This window comes from Quercus robur, chromosome 4, assembly GCF_932294415.1.
Source record: "Quercus robur chromosome 4, dhQueRobu3.1, whole genome shotgun sequence".
In the NCBI taxonomy this organism is placed as follows: domain Eukaryota; kingdom Viridiplantae; phylum Streptophyta; class Magnoliopsida; order Fagales; family Fagaceae; genus Quercus; species Quercus robur.
In genome coordinates, this window is record NC_065537.1 from 50,911,598 (window position 1) to 50,937,055 (window position 25,458).

General features: G+C 33.8%; 4 protein-coding genes across 6 annotated transcripts; 2 read left to right on the plus strand and 2 right to left on the minus strand.

Moving 5' to 3' along the window:
- Positions 1-249: 249 nt before the first annotated feature.
- On the plus strand, positions 250-6,450 carry LOC126722879 (uncharacterized). 3 transcript variants are annotated; one of them, XM_050426019.1, is made up of 5 exons: positions 250-730; positions 2,808-2,835; positions 3,046-3,125; positions 4,082-5,672; positions 6,253-6,450. In XM_050426019.1, exon 4 carries the CDS (start codon positions 4,682-4,684, stop codon positions 5,636-5,638), a length of 957 nt encoding a protein of 318 aa, XP_050281976.1. In that variant the 5' UTR covers positions 250-730; positions 2,808-2,835; positions 3,046-3,125; positions 4,082-4,681; the 3' UTR covers positions 5,639-5,672; positions 6,253-6,450. The 3 variants fall into 3 exon arrangements, 2 of the variants coding, with proteins under 2 accessions (XP_050281976.1, XP_050281977.1); XM_050426020.1 differs by lacking the exon at positions 2,808-2,835; XR_007654057.1 differs by lacking the exon at positions 4,082-5,672 and having other exon boundaries at positions 257-730.
- Positions 6,451-7,013: 563 nt separating this feature from the next.
- Positions 7,014-8,165, minus strand: LOC126722880 (F-box protein At4g12382-like). The gene has a single exon (XM_050426021.1). It carries the CDS (start codon positions 8,133-8,135, stop codon positions 7,515-7,517), a length of 621 nt encoding a protein of 206 aa, XP_050281978.1. The 5' UTR covers positions 8,136-8,165; the 3' UTR covers positions 7,014-7,514.
- Positions 8,166-9,803: 1,638 nt separating this feature from the next.
- LOC126722127 (uncharacterized) lies at positions 9,804-10,748 on the plus strand. Its single transcript, XM_050425282.1, has one exon. The coding sequence runs from the start codon at positions 9,804-9,806 to the stop codon at positions 10,746-10,748; it is 945 nt and encodes a 314-aa protein (XP_050281239.1).
- A 10,302-nt stretch (positions 10,749-21,050) lies between these two features.
- Positions 21,051-24,538, minus strand: LOC126722881 (protein GLUTELIN PRECURSOR ACCUMULATION 3-like). The gene is made up of 7 exons (XM_050426023.1): positions 24,510-24,538; positions 24,261-24,368; positions 22,503-22,641; positions 22,379-22,403; positions 22,163-22,259; positions 21,984-22,022; positions 21,051-21,842 (listed from the first exon to the last, which is right to left on the minus strand). Exons 1-7 carry the CDS (start codon positions 24,535-24,537, stop codon positions 21,706-21,708), a joined length of 573 nt encoding a protein of 190 aa, XP_050281980.1. The 5' UTR covers position 24,538; the 3' UTR covers positions 21,051-21,705.
- Between the last annotated feature and the right edge of the window lie 920 nt (positions 24,539-25,458).

Sequence of the window (25,458 nt, forward strand, 5' to 3'; positions counted from 1 at the left end):
TTCTTATGTCATAACTTCCATAATGCAAATAAAAAATATTAAATTCTAAGCATAATTGACAATCCAATATTTTCTTTTTTATGCCCATTCAACCATTTGTGAATTTAAAAGGAAAAAAAATACAAGTGGAGTGGGCGGATATTGGTTTGTGCCAATTAAAAAATGGGTTATATACAAAAAAGGTTCCCATAATATTTAAGAATTTTTTTACACAAAGCACAAGTGAGTAATAGTAAAGCAAGCCTTTAATTAGTAGTTAGAGAGTAAAACAAGGCAGTGCAATAGTGTTGAGCCGGATATTGTTGCATTATTTCGCGGGACAAGATATTGGGTAGCGGGAAAGTTTTATTTGAGAGAAAAAATAGGGGAGCGGGAAAGGTGAATTATTTTCCCAGTTTTTTCTCATCTATTCCGTTTTCCCCATATCCTCTCAGTTCCGTGTTTGTCTCCATCCATGATACCGTATCTCAATTTTGAAGTTTATCTCTACTGGCTTGAATTTGGTTTCTCTCACGCAAACAACCAGAAACTGTCCCAAAAAAAAAAAAAAAATTTTTTGAGAGAGGCAAAAAAAAGAAAAAAAAAAGTGAGATTTGGAGGCAAAGATGAGAGATTATTGAAGATTGTGATTTGAGGAGCAGCAAAGGAGTTCAATCTCTTTTACTGGGTTTTCTTTGAGGAATTTCAATCTCTCATTCCGGTTGGCTTGAGAAATTTCTTTGATTTGCAGGTATAATCTTTTGCTTCTCTTTAAATTTAATTTTTATTAATTTGTTTCTAGAGAAGACTTAGGAAAAAAAAAAAAGAAGAAATTTTACTTTGGATTTTGAGCAGTGAAGTAGAATCAAGTAGCCTGATACAAGAATATAGGTGTTGTTATATTGGAATCTAATTTTTGAAGGTTTATTGGTGAATGTAAGGTTAAACTTGTGATTTTTTTTTTTTTAAATTCAAATTATATGTGTAGTTTGAATTTATAGAATGCTCTGTGCAAAGATCTATTCTTTACACTGTTAGTGAGTGGGAAAAGATATTGTTCATGTTTTTGGAGTTATATAGTTGTACTGTAGAATCAAACTGCATTGTAGGGATATAGTGAACTTTATTTATTTATTTTTTTAACTATATAATTGGGGCTGTAATTGTGTGTGGTTTATGTGTATTGATAGGTTCAGGGCCGGCTCAAGGCCTAGGCCTAAGGCCCCACCAAAAAAAAAAATTTTCCTTAGAATAAAAAGGCCCCACTTTTCATAGTTAAAGGCCCAAATTTTTATACAATCATATATATTTTCTAAATGTTGTACATTTTTTTTATTAGTGATATACAAATTTTACTATTGGCTTACAAATTGCCATGTTATTAATAACAAAAAACGTGATATAAACATTTATTAGTTAAATTGATGAAGTTTATCAATGAGAGACAATATCACATTATATTTTGAACATTTTATAGTGCTTTTAATTAGCGCATTTTTCTTTTTCATTTCTATTAAGACTCTCAAAGTACGAGATCAATAGAACCTTAACTTAACTGAAACCCTAAAATATTTCAAAAAGATGTTGCAAATGTGTTAAATCATCAATTATAGATTAATCTCCCCTAAGAGTTTGAGACTTTGATTTTTGTAAATTAATATCCTACAAAACCATAAACCAAATAATATCTATATCTCTCTCTCTTAAAATCAAAATATAAAATTAAAAATTAGATTACAACTTTATTTAACTATGCATTGTCTTATATCCAAAATAAAGTATCTTTTTCAATCATAATATATTTTTATTTCTTTTTATTAATATTTATAATTCAACTATGATATTCAATTCTCTATATGAAATTAACATTAGTCTAATTGGTATTATTTATGTATTTAATGTATCAAATTAACCTTAATTTGATTAATATTAAATAATTTTGTTTAATTAATATTTACATATTAAAGGCCTCGTATAAATTTTTTGCCTTAGGCCCCAAATTATGTTGGGCCGCCCCTGGATAGGTTATATTCAAATTAATATACTTGTAGAGATATATGTTTTGTTGCTTTAGAATCCAGTCTTCGAAGATTTTATTGATGAATGTATGGATTAGTAGAGTGCTCAGTCCAAAGACCTATGCTTTATAATGTGTTAGTGAGTGAGAAATGATTTTTTTTTTCTCTTCATGTTTTTGGAGTTATGTAGTTGTTTTGTTGAATCCAAGTGCACTATAGGGGGTTAGTGAACTTTGTTTTTATTTTAAATTTGAATTTTGGTTGTTTAAGTGGGTTTTTTTTTTTTTTTTGAAAACATTTAAGTGGGTTTTTAAGCATGTAGCTGTACGATTTTCTTTGCCTTTACTCACATATATTTAAGATGATTTTTGGGGCATTTGATAAATTAATAAACTTTATTGAAAAAGAAAATCACTAACTAGTTCGCAAGATGTTAACTTAAATGGCATCAATGTCAAGAAAAAGTGCAACAACCAATAAACTTGTCACAATTTAGAGCTAGAAAGGTCTGTTAAATCAGACATCCATTTAAAAAAGGACCGTAAAAGAATTTTCCTAAGATCGGTTTTACCCTCTCCAAATAGTCCACATAATGCACATTGGTATTGCATACCAAATATCACTGTTAAGAGGTGTAGCAAACCTCTCCTTCCAACATTCCACCAAATCAAATGATAATGTATTATTGCGGGAATGGTCCTCTTAATCTGGGTTATCATGATATTTGCATGTCCTATTAGTTTGAGCATTCTGGCTTCAATATTATGAAGTTATCATGTTTCTAATGTTTCATGGAATTTATTATTGTAGGCTATCACTTCATCAGGAACAAAGAAAGGTGAGCTGTTTCTGGCTGATGAACCCCTTTAAAATTTATGTTTCCCACTGATGCATGCTGAGCTATATTAGACCAAATCTTGTTAGTGTAATGTACATGGTCCTTAGGCAGTCAATCAGGATATCAATGGTCACTGCTTTTTTTGTTTACTTTAATGGCATCCTAGCATTTTATATATTAATAATTCCAAGGCTTTTGCATCCTCACCAGATCAGAACAAGGTAGGCAAGGGAAGATAGAAGCTTGTCCTCAAAAGCAAGTAGTTAAGCAAGTGGACTAACACGATCAAGGTTAGTTTTTTCTTGAATGCTAGACTCTTGGATGTTGATGTTTTTGCCTTTTTGGTTGTTCTATTTTCTATATATATATTCTTTCTTTTTGTTTAATTTATTGAAAGTGTCGTATATGGTGGAGAATTGCACTAGTTCACTTTAGTTTATTGCTAGTATTAGACTTGATATACTATTAAAAATAAAACTAGTATTTATTTAATGCTAACAAAATGTAAGTAAAAAAAGATATAAAATAATTATAAAATTAAAATAAAATAAAACAAATGTTACAATTGAGAAGAAAAAAAGGGCATTGCGGCCAGGGGGCCCTTGGCTCCATGCTTCTAGACTAGTCCACAAATAACACCGCCGCTCTATTGATACCTTGTGAAGATAACCATTTTTTTCAAACCATAATCCAATGGGCATTGTATTGAGGTGCTCAGAGATAGTTCAGAGGTACAGAGAGAAAGTGAAAGTGATTGTCACACTCTCATTTGACCTGCTTTTTGTCAAACAGATATAGCTTTTACTTAAAAGAAGATATATCAGTGTATATATATGTGTGTTAAGTTAAACTTTGTCGCATGCTTACTACCCAGCATGGAGGAATTTGAAAATGTATATTCTGTTTGCTTATGAGCTTAATTAACATATTTTTTGGTTCATGCATGTGGAAAATGACTAAAGAAACAGATTAGATGGGGATTCTTATGTTCAAATGGTATAGTTGAATTTGATTTTGCCCTTTTGGTTGTATTTAATTAACCATCCCCTTCTTTCCCTTCCCTTTTCTAACTTGAACATGCCATTTTTTGTTGTATGTGGCTTCCATCTTAGCAGCTAAAAATTGTGATTTTTTTTGTTTGATGTGAAACAAAATAGAACCATATAATTCATTTTATAATTATCCAAGTACTAGACAATTTAGGAACCTAAAGTCTAGAATTTATGTGTTTTGTGTTTATTTACAGTGAAGATGTCAATAGATAAGGCTTGGATGTTTATTAAAGATAGGGGGTCACAAGAATGGCAAAATGGTATGAAAGCATTTCTAGATATGGCTTTTGCCGAAGTAGCAGAGGCAAATACAATTCGATGTCCATGTCGTAAATGTGTTAATGTGGTTCCTAAGACACGTAATGAGGTAGCACTGGATTTGTGTAAATTTGGAATGGATCAAAACTACAAGATATGGATCCATCACGGTGAAGAGTGGTATGATGAACCATCTAATGAAAATAGTGGGGGCATAGATAATGAAAGCAATCAGGAAAGAAGTGATGATGCTAGGGCATATGAGATGATCAATAATATGATGAGAGCTGAGAACTTGGCTAGTACTACAATTGGTGGAGATGATGATTTGCATATGCGGGATAGTGAGGAACCAAATGATAATGCTAAGAAATTCTTACTATTGTTACAGGATGTGGGACAAAAGTTGTACCCTGGTTGTAAAAATTTAACAAAGTTATCATTTGTTATGAGGTTGTTTCAAATGAAGTGTCTATATGGGTGGAGTAACAAATTAGTTGAGGGATTACTTGAATTTTTAAGGTTTTCATATCCTGATGGCAATTTGGTTCCTGAGTCATTTTACAATGCAAAAAAAAAGGATTTGGGATTTAGGACTTGACTATGAAAAGATTGACGCTTGCATTGATGACTGTGTGTTGTATCGAAATGAGTATGCTGATTTGGAAAAATGTCCAAGATGCAAGAAGTCTAGATGGAAATCGAATGAGAGTAATGGTAATATCATTGGGAAGAAAAAGAACCACAAAAAGGTTCCTCAAAAGATTCTACGTTATTTTCCATTGACCCCTAGGCTACAAAGATTGTTTTTGACAAAAAATATAGCTTCTGAAATGAGATGGCATAAAGAGGGTAGAGTAGATGACGGTGTGTTAAGGCATCCAGCTGACTCCATCGCATGGAAACAACTAGATGAGGTTCACTCTTGGTTCGCATTAGACTCTCGTAATGTTCGACTTGGCCTTGCAAGTGATGGGTTCAACCCCTATGGGGTTATGAGTTCAAGCCATAGTACATGGCCTGTTATGTTAATTCCATATAACTTACCACCATGGATGTGCTTGAAGCAGCCTTTTTGGATAATGTCCATGATTATACCTGGTCCTACATCACCTGGAAATAACATTGACATTTATCTACAACCATTAATTGATGAATTAAATCAATTGTGGGAAAATGGTGTCGAGACATATGATGTCTCATTGGAGCAGAATTTTCGTTTGCATGCAGCAATTTTATGGACAATCAATGACTTCCCTGCATATGCAGTAATGTCTAGATGGAGCACCAAAGGAGGGCTAGCATGTCCATGTTGTCATAAGGATACGGTGTCATTAAGACTTAAGCATGGACAAAAGCATTGTTATATGGGTCATCGCAGATTTTTAGAAGCTAATCATAAATGGCGTAGGAATAAAGAAGCATTTGATAACACAAGGGAAACAAGAGAAGCACCAAAGCCATTATCAAAGACTCCGACAGACTATGCGTGAGGAATTTCTGGCAATACTAGCTAACCAATCTCAGGTACACCTATCTTATATAAATTTTTGGTGGGTTGTTTTGTTGGTGGTGGGTTGTGGAAGTAGGTCATTTTGTTGATGGTGGTTGTTGACAATATATATATATATATATATATATGGTTATGTAGTTTCATATAGTTTCTTTTGATTGAGTAAAAATTCTGTTTTGGTGAGTTGATTGTCTAACTTTTTGGCAACTTATTTTTGTGCAAGCATGTGGGATCAATCTGTTCAGGTTTGAATGTTTTGATTGAGTTAAAAATACTGTTTTGCTGAATTGATTATCTGACTATTTGGCAACTTTTTTCTGTGCAAGCATGTGGGATTAATATATTCAAGTTGGAAGGACTGAATTGTTTTACTTGTTCAAATTGGATTAAAGGCTTGTTGTTGTTGTTGTTGTATATGATCACTCTTGTGTTTACATTTGTCTCATTGTTGGTATCTTTAGGTATTTTCTGGAGCTCATGTCATGGTTTTAAATGGAATTTTTGTAATAATTTCTATGCTTAGAAATTACCAGGAATAGTGTTATAAATCTGGTCCTCAATTTATACATTTTTTTTTTTTTTTCAATTGTATAGGGTGGAGGCCAATGAAGTGGTTGTGAAGCATGCATGTATATCACTTTTTGAAGGGAACTTTTCTTACATGTTGCGTATATATTTGTGTATATTTACTTTTGAAACTATGTGTTTGATCGTAATTAACTAAACGAGTTATGTGTATATTTGTGTTCTTGGACATATCAATTTGATGGAGTACTTTGACTTTTGCATTTATTTAATTTGTATCTTTAAATTTTAGTTCTTAAATATAATGTTTTATACTATATTATAATGCCTATATTGCAAGATAGGGTAATAGACAAATTATTTAAAAAAAAAAAAAATCAACCTATTGCAACAAGGTTGTTTGTTGTAATAAGTTATGACATTTTTCACAAAACCTTTGAAGCAATAAGCTATTGCCACAAAGTTATTTGTTGTAATAAAGAAGTTATTGCATCAACTTGTTTGTTGCAATATTTAAGATTTATTGCATCGAGATTTTTTTGTTGTATAAACCTATTGCCTCGGAGTTTATTACAACGGCCTGCAACAACTTTTTCGTTGTTGCAATAATACCTTATTGCAACCACTTTGTAGTTATTGCAACGATTTTTTCCATTATAATAGACCTTTTTTCTTGTAGGTACTAGTACATCTCAGTCTATTAATTCTCTATAATCAATTATAAATCTCTAGCGAGAGAGAGAGGAATTTTCTTAATCACCATTCAAAGTTTTTGTTTAAAGTCAGTTTTGGCCTGCCCTGAATCCAACAACAATTCATCGGTTCTTGTAATCTATGAATATTCTTGGTAGAATAATCATCGAATATGAAATGATACTTGCCAGTACTGAGAGAGTAGAAAATGTTTTTCTTGTCTTTGAAAATTGGCAAGTAAATCTAGTTACCCAATCCTCTTGGCACAACAGGTTCTAAGAAAGACCCTCCAAGACTAATATATAGGATTCTATTTCCCAAACTTCTCACAATACGACAGACAATCTTGCAAGGTTTCATCATGGTTTTATTTACTTGTAACTTAGGTAGTTCAAAAACATGAATTGGTGTCTTAGTGTCACCCTCCTCAACCATGAATATTGCTAAAAGCTTCCCTTCATCACTTTCCACCAAGTAACTTCGATGAACTGAATCAAGCTTTTCTTGAATAAGGGGAATTTTATCATTATGATAAATAATCCAATTACTTGGGTTGTCGTTTGGATCAAATACTCCTAATCCTCCATTCTCACCCAAACAATAGCACAATCCTTTGTGTAAGATTGGATTGCAATATGTTATGTTGATGGCGTAAATTCTGGCCTTTTAATAATTGTATGGGAAGTCCAACGTTTTTCTCCACGTTTAATGAACCCAAAATCATCCCACCCACAAATTCCAATAACAAAACAGTCAGAAGAAGTAGGCGGAGAAGAAAAACTCATGGTAACGAATGATTCTCTATTTGTGCATTTAGGGAGTTCTACTTTTTCCTTTGTGAAAGGATTGAAGAAAAAGACACTAAAATTGTCATCACCATATCCAGTCAAGAGCAACCAACCATACTTTGAGAAGCGAATACGTGCATCCAATAATTCTGGAATGTCGATCTCACATGCATCATGCTTTTGGTATGCAGGGTGAAAGAATGTGCATTTATGCAAGCCAACGGACATTAAACATGGAGATAGAGACCATGGAGAATCAGTTAAGGTTGAGACCGCTGGTCGAGGAAGAGAAGTGCTTGATCGCCATGATTTGCATATAACACGAAAGGTTGTAAAGTCCCCAGCTAAAAGATATGAGGAAACTAAACATAGAAGCTCAGGTGGAAGATGAGACCAGGATCTATGTAATGCCTTTTTATTTTCTTGATTTTCTTGATCTTCGGTAGAATTTCTAACAATTTGTTTGGCCATGTGTAGTTCCACTCCCGCCGATTTCTTCCTTCTTTACGTAAAGGCTATATATTGGAAAGAGAAACAATATCACCCTTGTAAAGGTTTCTCAATTGAAAGTACAATTATACAAAACGAATTCATATACCATCACAAAGTAAAGAGTTTCTCAAATAAAAATAATTTGAACACAAAATATTTTGACAAAAAAAAAAAAAAAAAAAAAAAAAAGGCAAAGGCAAATTTAAAAACAAGTCCTATTAAAAGTGTGGCCCTAGAGTGAGGTACATCAATTAGAATTCTCAAAATACAAAAGCTTTACTTCAATATTGCGAATTGAAATTTCAATAGAAACTGGATAGTAAAAGTTGTACATGATACCTTGATTTCGTTAAAAGAAAAAAAAAAAAAAAAAAAAAAAAAGTAAAGTCAATGATACCTTTATTGCTTTCAAGCTTCTTGGCTCAGAATCATCGTCACCACCAAAAATCGATTGCTTTTCCTTATTAAAGGAATTGTTTCTGTCGTCAACCTAAGACTTCTAATGCACTATTCGGCTTTTATAAGTATTTATTTAGACTCTTAATGCACTTGGAACTTAGTTCTATTCAGGTGGTGGCTTTCCTTGTCCTACAAGGACAAGGAATAATAATAAGATTCCTAGTAATGCACTTAAACTTATTAGTTCTCTGTTCAGACTCCTAATGCACTTAGAACAGGCGGTGGCTTTCCTTTGAATAATAGTAATACGAATTGCACTTGGACTAGGAATACAAAGTTTATTATATATACAAAGTTTCTTCAATTTAAAACTATTCCACCACCAAATAAGAGAAAACCCTCAAAAGGCAAACGCCAATCAAATATTCTGTCTCTCAAGTAGTAGTGCATCTGCCTGAGTTTGCTCTTCCTCATTCAAGGACTTCCCTCGGATCCAGGTTTTGATCTATTTTTGTATTTGCTTTGAACTCTCATGAATTTATGTTCTTTAACACTTATCATCTCTTTTTGCTTATATTGGTTCCAAAATATATATATATATTGAATTTGATTTATGATATCTGATTCTAATCATGCCTTAGATTGATAACTAGTGCACTGATTTTGTGTTCTTGCAAGAACAAATCTTACTTTCCAATACTTTCTGCCTCCATAATCGGTGTTTTGATAAACCTTTGTTCCATTTAAATACGGTTACGTTTTTACGTGCTTTATGTACTTCATTATATAAACAATATAACCATTTAGGGTTTTAAACCGTCCAGGGTTTTACACCGTCCAAGGTTATTGGGCCTTACGTATTTTTTGTGTTATTTCTCTTTTTATTGCTTCCACTCTTTACAATATCTTTTTCTCCTTTAACTTTAACATATTCCTTTTTCATATTTGCAACTATTTGGGATCCTTACTCTTCTGATTTTTGGGTTTGATCGACATTGGTGGCCAAAGTCCTAGTTATTTTGTTTTTTTTTTTTTTTTTTGTCTCATTTTAAATTTTATCTATTTGTCTCACATTTAACAAATAAATTATTAGAAACTACGAGACACCAAACTTTAGTGTTGTGCTTTGTAGACCGTAGTAGCTTAGTTGGTTTATATTTTGTATCCCATGAACTAAATTAATGTGGTTTATTTTATTTTTTATTACATATACTAATTGTGATTTTAATTGGTGACAGCGCAAACAAAATGGAAGTAGCAAAAGTAGAGAAACAAAATACGCATTCCTATCCTTTCACTGCCTCTCGATTGTATCCTTGGCTTGTAATCCTTGATGGTAAGCAAGGACAAAGGCAAACTTTCTTTGACGTATCAAAAAATCATTATCAGACAAAAAATATTCCTGAGATGTGCAACAAACTAATATACGCTTGTTCTCATGGATGGTTGGTTTTGGTTGATCGTGATTCAATGGATTGCTATCTTTGGAATCCCATCTCTTTAGAAAAGGCTCCGCTCCCACGATTGGAATCCATTGCTTACAAAGGCTGCATTCTATCATCGTCTCCAAGTGATCCTGAATGTCATATCTTGTTCTTCAATAGATTGGAAAGCTCTCTTTTGGTTTGCCAGAAGGGTGACCTTGTATTTAACGAACAAGTTGGTATATTTGCTGAAGATGTTCAACTATGGAACTTTGCAATGGTTGGAAAAACAATCTATTGTTTGACATTAGAATATACTCTGTATACAGCTGAATTTGTGGGTCGAACAGTCCAGTTTACACGAATTATAATGGAGGAACTTCCTTGGCCATCACCATTGGACCTTCCAAAATTTGATGCTTTTATCGTTGAATCTTGTGGTGAACTCTTTCTAGTTCACATGATGTTTTTTGGATTTCGCATGGAAGAGGTCTATGGATTCTTTGTCTTCCGAATGGATTTTGAAGAGAAGAGGTGGGTTAAAGTGAAAAGTATAGGAGATCGAACTATTTTCTTATGCCAGCATAATAACACTGGTTGCATGTATTCTTTGGCAACAGAGTTGGGAATTAAAACAAACTCAATCTACTTTACGATGAACTACCAAAGACTTCTTTACGTGTTTGACTTGGAAAATCTATGTATTTCAAAGTCTTTACCTTGTTCTACTGTAAGCCGTGATTTAACACAATATTGGGTAATGATTTAGTCTTTTGGACCTGTTGAAAGGCCATATGTTGAACCTAAAGTTTACATGTTTTGTTGTGGTTAATAGTTTTAATTGTGAGTTGTAATATATGAATTTTTGTTATGCATGAATAGTTATTAACATTGTTAGCAATAATTTTGGAACAATGACATATTTGATCTACCTTTCCTGATGGACTCCTGACTGTCATTGTTCATATTGGATCATAAGAATGAATTAGTGTTTTCAAAGACTACTACCAGGGATACCATCTCCTTCTATTACAAGTTTTTAACAAAATGATGTGCTAGTTTATGTGTTAATAACCTCTGGCAATTAAATTATAAAAAAATAAAAAATAAAAAAACCTCATATCACATTACAATCAATTAAAAAGCAATTTACCATCCACACAATAACATCAGAAACAAATCAAAACAAGAACACAAATTTGGACGGAAGGTTTAGGTAGTTAAGTCTTGTTAATGTTAAATCTATCTTGTTTAGTTGATTGGCTTTATTTTTGTTTTTTAAACACAATAATGAAAATTTTCAATATCATATGACCATATGACAATTAAATTATTAAACAGCTATGTTACCCTCTATGTCGCAGCCTGTCACATTAAATAGGGGTTTTTCAACGTCTTGGACACTCTAGGCTTGTGATCTCCCAAGTGGGCAACAAGACCATTCTTATTGAGATACCTAAAGGCCCATTTGGGCTTTGATTTGCTTGTGCCCGTTGTTGTGGACCAAAAATTCATGAACATTTTAGCATAAAATTTTGGTTTTTTTTTTTTTTTTTTTTTTGACAAAAAAATTCATGTATATTTTAGCATAATTTTTTTTTTTTCTATTTTATATACTTGTTTTTCAAAATACACAACATTAGCCTTGTGTGTGCAATATAAGATAAATACCTTAGGAAGACTCTTTAAATAGTTAATATAAAATATTGAGATACACTTTAACCTAAAAGGCCAAAGCCTAATATGAATGAGCTTAGCTATGTTATATTATTATTATCCACTCATTCCCCTCATCATTATTTAATGTGAAATTTTACTAACACTTGTACACACAACATTAGAAAGGACATCCATGCATCCATTAGCCTCTCTATAGAAATGATTAAGCCTGCTTTATTCACATTCCTATTAGACACATACACTCATCTATAATAAGTCTCAAAAAAGTACTAATGATCTTGCTTGCTTGAATAATATCAATAGCGGTCAGAGAGTCAAGTTCAATTTCTAGGCAAGTAGTACCCATCTTTGAGAGCCCTCAACTCAAGCTTGAAGGTTGTTAGAATTATTGGTTAAGTAATTAAATTTACAATATCCCAAAAGTTTTGGGATAATTGGTAATTTAATATGGTATCCGAGTATGAGATCTTGAGTTCGATCTCTGTTTCCTCTACTCTACGACTCATTTAAATTATCATGATCTCTATCTCCTCCACTCTACCTCTCATTTAAATTCCCACGTGTTAGTCCTCACCTATTCAAAGGTAGTTTCGTCCCACACGTAAGTAAGAGTGTTAGAAATATTGATTAAATTATTAAATTTACCATATTCCAAAAGCTTAATTAGTAATTTAACTAAGGCTTTATCATACCATTGCTCATGAAGACACTTTTAATCACATATCTATATCACCTATTTAGGTACCCCCTCCTCCCGCAATATCGTGATTCCTTATAGAGAAGTTGATTTTATTTGGAGGGGAGAGGGGACCTAACCAAAATTTCTTAATTTTATTTATTTTTTATTTTTTATAATTCAATAATTAAAAAGGGAGGGGGGACTTGAACAATAAGCATCTCTATTGAAAACGCCAAAATGTATTAGTTAAATTACAAGATTTTTAGCTAAATTTCAATATATAAACAATAAACATATCCAGGTTTTAGAGAGAGAGAGAGAGGAAAAAAAAAAAAAAAAAGACAACGCCCAAGTTTTAGTGGTTCACAATAGAAGGGAAAATGTTGAATAACTTCTCCTCACGACAATCATGTATATTAAGGTCTGGCCTGTGCAATTTGAATTTATGTTACAGAGTTATATCTATGTAAAAACGATTTGAATTTATGGTATTATATGAAGCTCTTCTTGTCCAATGTAGCCTAATCATTACAAGCAAAACATATTTATAAAAAGGAAACAAAGTTTCAAGTCAACATCTGTTCACATTCATTAAAAAAAAAAAGAAAAAAAAAGAAAAAAGAGAGACAATATCTGTTTACATAAGAAGTACTGAACCACTAAGATAAACTTTTGGATAAATTTCACTAACTTATCTTGAGGTTTGAGCTAATGCCAAGAAGGTCCAAAACATTTCAAAACTAACCAACTTCATCACTAAACCCAACTTGGTCCAAAACACCATTTAAGCCCCATTAGTAATTTAAGCCTCTCATCTCTCTCATCCCTCTCTCCTCTCATCTCAACTTTTCTCATCCCCTCCTTAACCCTAAACTCAGATCAAATCCCTCAAAATATCATGATTATTTCCAGTAGGCCATAGTCGCCACGAACTACCACTACGATGGTTATCTCTCTCTCAAGCTTAGCCATAGCTCCATGAAGCCCACACCACCACAGATGGTAGCTGAGCTCAACGATGCCACCACAACCACTAATTGCTGCCTTCTCCTCTCTATCTTTCTTATACTCTTCTTTATTTCCTCCGGTCATTTATGGCCACAATCTCCTTTTGTCTTTGGTTTTGTGATTGGTTAATTTAGGGATTGGGTTTTCTATTGGCTTTAGGGATTTAGTGATTTTGATTTAGGTTTGTAAACGGGAGTACTAGGTGTTTTAGGGTTTGGAAAAAGAGATTTTGGGGTTGATTTTGAAATGGCTTTGGATGTACAGTTCATATAAATGTTATGCATGCTCCATGTATATGAATGTGTGTATATGTGTCTAAGTCAGTGAGTGTGTGTAAGATTTGTTTGTGGTAGTGGGCTTTGTAACAATTTTGTGGTGAGGCAGTGATTTTGTAAAAAATAAGCTTCTATTTCTAATAGAAGATGATGGGAAATTTGCGCCTCCACCACCATTGAACACATTCCAGCCCCACATTCTAGCCTGTTCATATCAGTAGGCTGCTTCAGAAATATGGGTATGACATAATTTTAGATCTTAATTTTTTTGTGAAATTGACACTTTCCCTCACTCAAGGAGGGGATGAGAAAAGTCTTGCTCATATTTATCCTCAAATTATTATTTATTACCCACACCCCCAACCCCCCCCCCCCCCCCCCCCCCCCCCGCGGCGCGCGCACACGCGCTCACAAACACTCTATTTCAAGTTATCACATGCATAGCTAGAAGATAATCTAGAGCACTGAGAGATGTCAGCTGTTATGATTTAAGTGAACATAAACAAGTGATGGCGCAAAACTTTTTTCTTACAATTGATGACTGGCTATCAAACGTTGGTAGTACGAAGCAAGGGCCCAAGCTCCTTAAGTGGTATAGACCTTGGAATATCCTTCCTCTAGTGATCACGAAGTGCTTCAATTGCCGTTTTACCACCAAAAAAAAAAAAAAACAGTTAAAAAAAGCTAAAAGATGAATAACAAAGTAAACCAAATTTCATTCAATTTGTTAAACCTGCAAATTACTAGACGCTCTTTCTCCAGACAAACTTGATGCTAGTTCAAGGAATTCTTTATCTTTCAAATCATCTACAATTGGAAACCCAGGACTAAAGAGTGAAACTGAAATTTCTTATCTTCTTCGTAACTCTGAGACAGCAGATTGTTCCCTTTGGCTTCCCTGTCCAACATATGGAAAGATCATTCGCATGAGTAAAATTTTAAATTTAACTAGGTACAGGGTGGGCTGTAAAAATAATCATAACACAATCAAAGGAATATTGAACTTAAAAGGATGAGTACAAAATTGATTTTGGTTCAAGCTCGATTTTGAACCAAAAGATTAAACGTTGTTTATGTAAAGGGAAAATTGTACTTAAAAGGATGAGTATAAGCTCAATTTTGGTTCAAAATTTGTTTACATAACAGGAATTTATATTAAAACTTTCAAGAATGTCCATACAAAAGCTTAAACTTTTAATAATACCATGATTTAAATTTCAACTACCATTTGGACTTTGGTTGATGCAGAAATTCCATAAATTTATAAACTTTGTGTATGACCAGAACCATGCTACCAGAATGCATCAATGACATAAGATGCACCAGACCAAGAGTTCTCAAAACAATACATTTATCAAAAGGCCAATTTCCTTATATGTGCTCTCGTCTGAATAAGTTATGGAACAGGTCACTACAGACATTGGCATCTGATGCATACCTCTACTTCGTTGCAAATACTTTTTTTTTTTTTTTTTTTTTTTGTTACCATAAAATTGAAATTCAACAACTTAAACGATTTTTTTTTGTTACCATTTATTGCAAATTCATAGTTTAAAAGTTCAATATGAAATTGGCAAAAAGATTCAATCTACTTGAGCTCCTTGGTCAACAAGCTCAATAGAAATTGCTAGGTGTCATTAAAAGCAACAGCAGTTATAGCTCGAGTGCAGATTGGACATTATTATTTGCTATTGTAACATCCTTATTTTCAGGAATATCTTTGGGTGAAGATGCAGTGAACCGCTTTGCAATAGGGTCCTCTACAAAACAAGCAGAGTTGACAAAAATTTATTCCACATAGAATCTGCAGAAGTAGAAGTTGATCCATTGGCTTAAATATAATCAAAATCTGTTTGACTTGGGGCCTAGTCATCATTAATTGAAAACCCAATTTCAATTTAATAGTGTTACATGAAAACACAAACCTTGCCCTCCACACCATTCTTATAGAAGGGGGTGCCATTTGAGGTAGAGATCATTGACAAAAATTCTTCTAGTTAAATTGTTACCATGGAAATATGCACCTAACCCCATCATAAAGTGTGATATTGTAAAATCATACAACATTATGCAATTCCTTACAGAGTAGGAAGAAGATTACAGTGCTTGACATAACTGAAAAACCTAACTTCAATTCTATTATCATATGTTGTATAATAAAAGTTGGGTCCTCCAAGCCCTGGTTAGGCAAGTGTCCATCTTCTCTATGCAGCAAGTAACTACAATCTCCTTGCGCCAAGTGGTTACCCTTTATTAAAGACTTGAATAAATTACAAGATTTCCCTATAGTTTTTGGTGATTAAAAATTAGTCCCTAAATTTATTATAAAAAAAATAAAAATAAAAATAAAAACATTTAACTTTTTTTAAATTGTTACAATTCACACCTCTCAATTTGTCTCTATTAACTAAAAGTAACAGCTATTTGTATAAGTTGTGACTAATACATACCTTAACACAAAACCTCATTTCATGTGAAACTATAAGACCTCTAGTAGACTACATGAAAATAGTAAAATTGCATAATAATTGGTCGATAGTTATTAGTGCCAAAAATTCACAATAACTCTCTTTTTCCTTCATTTTTTTGCCAAAGTTTATCTTTTATTTTTAATAATTCAATAGTTGATGAATGTGGGAAGGGGGGGAGGGGTGCTTTAATCCTGGATGTTTCCGTTGGAAATACCAGAAGGTGTCAGTTGAGCTGCAAAGCTCTTGGCCTATTGCCAAAGTTTCAAAAAAATTAAAAAATACTAAAATAATATTCAACTACCAATTGTTTTTAGAAATCTAATGTAAGTTTCAAAATTTATATTATTTTAATAATCTGCTTTAATTTTTTGTTTTAATAATAAAATTTGGATTGTACACGTCATGCTTGCATTATGTGACTCATTATATGTATATTAAAATTATTAACATATTTTGCTTTAAGTGAAACTCTATTATCAATTTTTTTTTTAAATAAAGAAGCAAAGAAAAAAAACTACTTTGATTAAAAATAAATTATCAAAAAGTTACAGTTTGACAAGTAACTTAAAACCATTTTTTTATATTTGATTTTAATTATATTATAGAAATATTTTCTTTAGTTTGCATATGATTCTTAGTTAAGCAGATTGGTTAGAAATATTTACTTAATTAAATAGCCCCATCCCCTCCCCACCCCAGGAGCACTTGAACCCGGGTCCTCAAAACCCCCCCAAGCCTTATGGCTTAGGGAAGTACCAACTCACCCAACATGCCAATGCATCATGCATGCTAACAGTAGTGTTACATAAAAATAAATAACTAGACATAATCAAGATTCATAAAAATCAATCACTTGCATAACATATTTTTGGTAATTCAACAAAATCCCCTCTAGCTAATCATTATGATAGAAATCTATAGAGGAAATGATATTGCATACAACATTCTGTAAATGCTCCAAACAAAAGATATGTTTGAGACAAACTGATGTATCATCAGGAAGATTTTGTCATACAAGAATCAAATTAACGATTTGGATGTTTAGAAATTATCCAAGTGAAAATCTGAAAAGTAAAAAGGTATCATTTATCAAACAACAACTAAATGACTCAATATTTATTAAGTATTTCAAAGCAAACCAGTACCTTCTGGGACCAACCACCACAGATTATCAAAGGTTGATTTGCCATCAATCCCACCAATTAATAGATGACGTGAACCAATAGATGTCATAGAGTGGTATGCCGGAGCAGCAGGGGGCTCGTTGCCAGTCAGTAAGCGCTTCCATTGTGCAGACACTTATTTGCCAAAAAGAAAGACAAATTTTTCAATAAACTATATATGAAACAGTAATTTCTATAGCTTGTTTCACCCCTGCTAGCAAAATTTCACAGATGAAATGCTGAAATTGGTTTTACATGTGTTGTTTTTATTGATATTATTATAATTTCTTTATATATAAAAAAATAATTAAAAAAAGAAGAGGTAAAAATCATCATGTGAAAGTTGCAAGCATATCATATATCCGATACTATCTATCATTGTATCCACTTTTCAGTTCCGCTGGTAACAAAAGGACCATAAAAAATAGTCATACACCATGTTTCTTCATCAAAGAAGTCTGTAAATTACACGTTGTGTGTTGCTTATTTCTAAAACAAGTTATGAGAAATCTATGTTACAACATTGGGGCTTTTCCATGAAACCAAACAATGCATGCATTATTGTCAGATAATCAAAACCATTTTTGGCTACAACATGTTTGAACAGCGCCCACTAGGTATCTTGTGAGATGCATGGCCGTGGAGACAAGAAGTAGAAAATAACCTCTCTCACACCACTATTTTTTATTTTTGAATTTAAAAGGTAAAATGTAATTTCACATGTAAATGTCACACTTCGAAGAAAACTGTTTTAAAAATAGAACAAACAACTTTATACAGGTAATAGTCAGAATATCTATAGCATGAACAATATAGAACGTTCATTAACATCATGATGACACATCCAACACATATCTGCTAGGAATCCAACCAGCAAAGTTGTTAAGCACTCACCCCAATCTAAAACAATGCAGTCATTGTAATAAATGTCATAACGACTCAACCAACCACCAGTCCCATGAGAATATAAAGGATGCTGAAGGTTGTTACATAGTGCCCTCCAGAGGTCACAGTATGACCATAGCGAGAAGAAGGAGCTTGACCTGGAAGCTTCAACTGGGTCTATCCAGGTGTTTCATTTTCTTCCTCCCACAACAAAGAAATGACATAAATTCAACTTAGTTTACAAAAGAACTTCTAATAGAACTATTTTAATTATTCTCTGACACTCAAAAACTGATTGAGAAATATCACTTCAAAAAAAGTATACGCAGGCAAGGATTTCTTAAATACTTATTAGAAGACAGAAATACACCTCATGGTCAAATAATCAAGGACTTCTCCACAAATAAAATTCAGAGAATAGTTTCTGAATAGTATTTATCATAAAAAAATTTACATGATACATCCATTAATCTATAGAAGAGATTCATTCATTTTACGCATGTTTTGGCAGATGGCTTTGTACACTGAGATCCAACCACTGCTTTAAACATACTTTTTTTTTTTTTTTTTTTTTTTTTACAGGTATGAAAAATTTGTATTAAAAGAAGCTACTCCATCAAAGAGATGAAGTAAATGAAGGAAATATGTACAAGCAACAAAGGAAAACAAAACAACTTTTGCACAAGGAAAAAGTGAATCTGAAAACAGCGGAATGGATTTCGAAGAAGTAAAACCCCACGCACAAGACCAATCAAACAAAGTGCTCGCAAACAACTCTAAGAGCTTATCCCCAAAAAGCACCGAATCTTCAAATATGCAATTATTTCTCTCCCTCCAAATAATCCACATCACACAATGTGGTGCCAAATTCCAAACATTTGAAGAATGCTTTCCCAACCAATTCCTTCAACCGACCAGCAAGTCAATAACTCTTTTAGGTAGAACCCAAGAAAAACTAAAAGATCTAAGGGCAAAGCTCCATAACCGAAATACCTCACCACAATGTAGAAGCAAATGATCTACACTCTCCCAATTACATTTACATAGACAACACCAATCCATAATAGTGCAGCCCCTTTTCCTCAAATAGTCCGTTGTGAGAACCCTCCCCCCATGCAGTTGTCCAAACAAAAAACGACACACGACATGGAGCCTTCACACCCCAAATACTCTTCCAAGGAAAAGTAATAGAGCTTGATGCCCTCAATGCACCATAAAAGGATTTTATATCAAAATTCCCCTTCGACCCCAAACACAACCTCATCTTATCTCCACCCTCAATAGGAGGACTTAGCGACTCCGATGTACGAGTAAAGGCCCCCACCAACTCCATCTCCCATTCATTAAAACCACATTGGAACCGTATATTCCAATTTCATCCTTCCTCCAAAGTGTGACTCACCACCATATCTCCCACAGATGCCTCCCTATAAGCAGCAAGTTCAAATAGCTCCGGGAAAGTTCCTTTCAATGATTGATCTCCACACCAATGATTATGCCAGAACCGGATTCTACTCCCCAAACCAATCTCAAAGGAAAGGAACTTGCTAAAACTCTCCCAACCTTTCCGAATGCCATGCCATAAACCACATGATGCAGGACCATGGCAGCAATCGTTGAAAACATATAAAAGGCATCCTAAGACTTTTAATTAGTTTTAAGTGTTAGGGGTATTTTAGAAATTTTATGTTTTCTGGAATGGGCTGTGTTATTAGTCCATTGGGTTTTATTTAAGTTTAGTTATTTAATTTGGGTTTGGTATTAAAGCCCAAAGAGTCCAAGTCCAAGTTTTATTAGGTTTTTAAGAAAACCTAGTTCTACTAGGATTAGGTTTAGTCTTCTATTTAAAGAGTTGTGGTGTTTTCTATTAAGGTAGAGATTAATAATATTTTCAGATTTTAGAGCTATAAGCATGTACAGTTTGTGTGTTTATCTTTTATTTACTTCACGGTTACTATTCACAGCCCTGTTCACAGCAATCCAGATCTGGATTTTCACCTTTGTTTCATTCCTAAAGCCCTATTAAACCTTGTTTCCCCTTGTCCTACGTCACCACACCCATGTGAACCCCTATGTAACCTTGAAGACCCCCCCCCCCCCAAATTCCTCCCCAAATTTCAATGCGATCACACGCCTCCATAATCTTGTCTCCTCAACCCCATAACGCTACAACCACTTACCCAAAAGAGCTTTATTAAAGGTAGTAATTTTCCTAATCCCCAACCCACCATCAACAAAAGGATAACACACCTTAACCCACCCTACCAAATGAAGTTTATGCTCATCCGCCAAACCACCCCAAAGAAAATCCCTCTGTAACTTCGAGCATATTTCCAAATTAGAGCCCCACATTGGATTTCTTGTGTATATATATCACTCATCAGCGCTATCATGTTCCATGTAGCATTGGCAGGTAAAATCCATCACATAGATTGGGATCTATATCTACTACGTGAATGGAAGAGTCTAACACCAGAACTGTGTATGACATTACTTTTAGGAATTCATAATCTGCCATATCATTATGTAATTATAACTGCAATTCATTGCAATCATTCTATTCACAATAATGGATTGGTACCTTAGTCACAGTATCTTTTCAAGATAGGTGATCTTCCACATGTTTTGTAAAGGAACTAAGAAAGTAAGAATATAATGTTGATATACACTCGATTTGGAACTTGTGGAATAATTTTTTAAGAACAAAGAAATATGTAACCCAAATGAAATAATGAAATCAAGAAAAAGAGATTTGCCAAGCACAATGCAAAGAAAAGCTATATGATGTGAGTGTTTGGATCCAGATGAAATGCATGTTTGGCGTTTTGAGTTTTACCTTTTTTTTTTTTTCCCTGCTGCACGCGTTTCTGCTTTAGGGGACCAGAGCACTATTCACGCACTGTTCACAAGTTAAAAAATATTAAAAATGGGTCTCACGTTACTATTCATACATTTAAAAATTATTTTGCTACAGTGTTTTCAGTTTTTAGTTTTCAGTTTCAGCAAAAATAAGTTGTATTCAAACGGACCCAACATATGCCACAACACCACTCACATCAATTTATTTGATGAAAATTTTAGAATACGCTTGGATTACTAAAGAGGATTAGAAAAAAAAGGGAAGGAAAAAAAATAAGAAGAAAACAAAAGTAACTATTAAACTTCTTCAATAAGACCCTTCAAGCCCCATAAATCACCCAGAATTGGCCCACCACCTACTATTTAAGTCAAGAAAAAGCAGCCGTGTCAGTTACAAACATCTTAAAAGAACACAAGCAAGTAAATAAGTGTAAGTATAGTTCTGACAGCAGCACCCAAAAAATTGAAATGTAATTAATTTAAACATTCTTTATAATAATTCACGGCATAGATGCCTTTAGAAACAGAGATATGAGAAGTATCTGAAATGACAAAGTTGATAACAATGATATCAAACGTACATCTCTCTGCACCCTAACAAAAAATGGCAACTTTTGAATGCAAAATTTTAATCAAGATGAAAATTTTAAATTCAATAATGACTCATCACCAAACATTGTTTCTAAGCAATTATGAAACCAAATCCCTATGTGAGCAAACAGAATGCTACTTCACCTCTGCCACCATAGTCAAGCAACCTTTTCTCCACCATAGTAGCCTTGTGGCCACATCTAGGTGATGGTAATGATCCAGATACCGACAGCTCCATACATTCTAGTGACACTGTTTCACAGAGCAAATCACATACAATCTAATTTTAGTTTCCACCATTATAAAACATTCTCTCCTTTAATTTTTCAGGAAGAGAACATAAAGTATATCTGAAAAGACATAGAAAAGAGGTTACTTGCGTCCAAGACATACACATCTGATAACCACCTTTTACCATCCCAGCCACCATACCTGCACTCAATCACATCTTGCTTTATATAAAGTCGTGAAGAAAATCATTCTGCTTTTTTGTTTTTTGATTAAGTCAAATACCTAAGATCTACACCAGTTATTTGACAAATTATGCTGCAAAGATAAATATTGACACTCACATAACAATTTTCCGGTTCCCAATGGCTGAAGCTGCAGCAAAATCTCGTGGCGAAGGTAAGTCACCAAAACTGGTGAGCTCAGACCACTGCCATATATCTGGAATAAACATAACTTCCATAAATCCCCATAAGTCGTAAAACAAGCACTAGTATATGAATTTTGTGACACATCCATCATTACTATGCTTTCCTGAATCTGCTATATAAGATTCTTACCTGTAGAACCCAAAAGTCACCCAACCTGAAAATCCATCCTCAGCATTAATAACAAGACTGAATTTAGAGCTACAAAGCACAAAACCCATGGACAGCAAACATAAAGTAGAGCATGTGCACAGACCTTTTGCTACCATAACGCCCACCAAAGACGAACATGTGACAATCAATTGCAACAGCAATGTAAAATGCCCGTGGGCTTGGACCTACCTGGTCCTCAGACCCACTTCCAGTGCACTTTGGCTGAAACCAAAGTTTGTTATCTGAAAATCAAAAACCAAGGATTGAGAATCTGGAATCACATTCAAACCACCCCCCCTTCTACCAAAAAAAAGTCTGGGAAAAAAAGTCAAGCAGCACTAAATTAATGTATGTTAGTGTCTCCTCTGTCTCTTTCTCTAAAACACACATGCACACTCCCCAAATACAGTCACTATATTAACATATTGTTGCTTGGGTGAATAAAAATTCATGAAAGAGACCCACAGGGCCCAGGTTAAGTCTTCAATTTGGAACCATAACTAATTCTCTCCCGGGAACAATAATACCATAGGGGCCAGGGTGCCCCAGAAGAGCAATACAATCAAGAAGCCCAAAATTAATGCATGTCTATATCCACTTTGTCTGTCTGAAACTCACATTAGGGCTAGTCAAGCCCACCCAAGCACGAGCTGCATGACCAATGCCGCCTGACCTAGACCAATTGTGAGGTAATTGAAAACCTAAGGACCCCCAAAAATTTATATATTTAAGATTGATGATCCCAATCTCTTTCTCTCTCTCTCTCTCTCTCTCTCTCTGTAGTGACAAACATGTAGACGGTCTTCCTCTACTCTCCCCTTTTTTTATTGGTAAGTTTTCGCACACAACAAGTGGGATATTGAACCCAGGAGCTTACCCTCCACCCTTTTTTATGCTCTACCAATTTGTTCTCAATTCTTACCCAATTTCTCCCTCTCTTCTTAACTTACCCTCCACCCATTTTCCTTAATCTATTTGGCTTGTGAAAAAATGGGTAAAAATTGAGAGAAAATATCAGATACCTTACAACCTGAGATTCAACTGATAACCAACCATCCTATTAACACTTGTTACTCATCACCTTTAGGTGATCTTCCACATGTTTTGTAAAGGAACTAAGAAAGTAAGAATATAATGTTGATATACACTCGATTTGGAACTTGTGGAATAATTTTTTAAGAACAAAGAAATATGTAACCCAAATGAAATAATGAAATCAAGAAAAAGAGATTTGCCAAGCACAATGCAAAGAAAAGCTATATGATATATGCCACAACAGCACTCAAATCAATTTATTTGATGAAAATTTTAGAATGCGCTTGGATTACTAAAGAGGATTAGAATAAAAAGGGAAGGAAAAAAAAATAAGAAGAAAACAAAAGTAACTATTAAACTTCTTCAATAAGACCCTTCAAGCCCCATAAATCACCCAGAATTGGCCCACCACCTCCTATTTAAGTCAAGAAAAAGCAGCCGTGACAGTTACAAACATCTTAAAAGAACACAAGCAAGTAAATAAGTATAAGCATAGTTCTGACAGCAGCACCCAAAAAATTGAAATGTAATTAATTTAAACATTCTTTATAATAATTAACAGCATAGATGCCTTTAGTAACAGAGATATGAGAAGTATCTGAAATGACAAAGTTGATAACAATGGTATCAAATGTACATCTCTCAACTTTTGAATACAATTTTATATATATATATATATAGGTAAAGAAAGAAGCAAGAAACAAAGAGAATACAAAATTTTAATCAAGATGAAAATTTTAAATTCAATAATGACTCATCACCAAACATTGTTTCTAAGCAATTATAAAACCTAATCCCCATGTGAGCAGACAGAATGCTACTTCACCTCTGCCACCATAGACAAGCAACCTTTTCTCCACCATAGTAGCCGTGTGGCCACATCTAGGTAGTGGTAATGATCCAGATACCGACAGCTCCATCCATTCTAGTGATACTGTTTCACAAAGCAAATCACATGCAATCTAATTTTAGTTTCCACCATTATAAAACATTCTCTCCTTAAATTTTTCAGGAAGAGAACATAAAATAAATCTTAAAAGACATAGAAAAGAGGTTACTTGTGTCCAAGACATACACATCTGATAACCAACAGGTGGAGGCATCCTTCACACGAAAGGATTCAGTAGACCAGTGATTTGACAACACCCCCCCCCCCCCCCCCCCCAACCCAAAAGTTTCCAAAATCTCTCTAGTTATAATGCTATCATCTAAGAGATTAAAAATGTCATGACTTTTGGGCCCTCCATTTTTTTACATGTAAATTTTGGCTCCAAGAAGAGAGTAAACAAGAAACTCAAACTAGTCCCTCTGCTTCATGTGGCATAGTCCCCAGCCCCTCCAATCAAAAGTTACAATTTTTTTTTAACATGTAGAAGCATATTTTAGGAAAAGCTAAAGTACAAACCTATCATAACAAGTCTTCAACGAATCTATTATTAATTTATTACTCATATAGGCTTTCCATTACTAACATGACAAGTTTGCCACACTAGCTCTATAATAAAAGTGGGAAACAACAACAAAAATAGTACCAACATCGTAGACCACGACATCGCTGAGAAACTTCTTGTCAACAAGTCCACCGAACACAAGCACCTTCGATTTGCCGATGTTGACTGCGGTGTGACCACTGAGAATATCCCAAAAAAGTCAAAAACAGAGAGAGAGTTTGTGTGAGTGCCTGCGAGGTTGGGGAGGAGTGCCACCGAAATAAGCAGAAGAAGCTCGAACCCAGTAATGCATTTTTTGTCTTCTCTCTCTGAGTGTGTGTTTCGATGGCTTTTTGTGTGTCTTCGCTGATTGGTCCAAAGAATGAAGAAGCAGTTATCAATCCAATTTTTTCACAAATTTTGTCTTTCAGGGGTTAATGTGATCATCGCACTCTCACCGTTTTGTATTTTGCTTTGAGGTTTTTTTTAAAAAAAAATATTTATATTCACTTACATCAACAAATTCTCAATATATTTTTATAATTAATGAGGCTTCAATTTTTTACCATATAAAATAAAATAATAAAATATGAG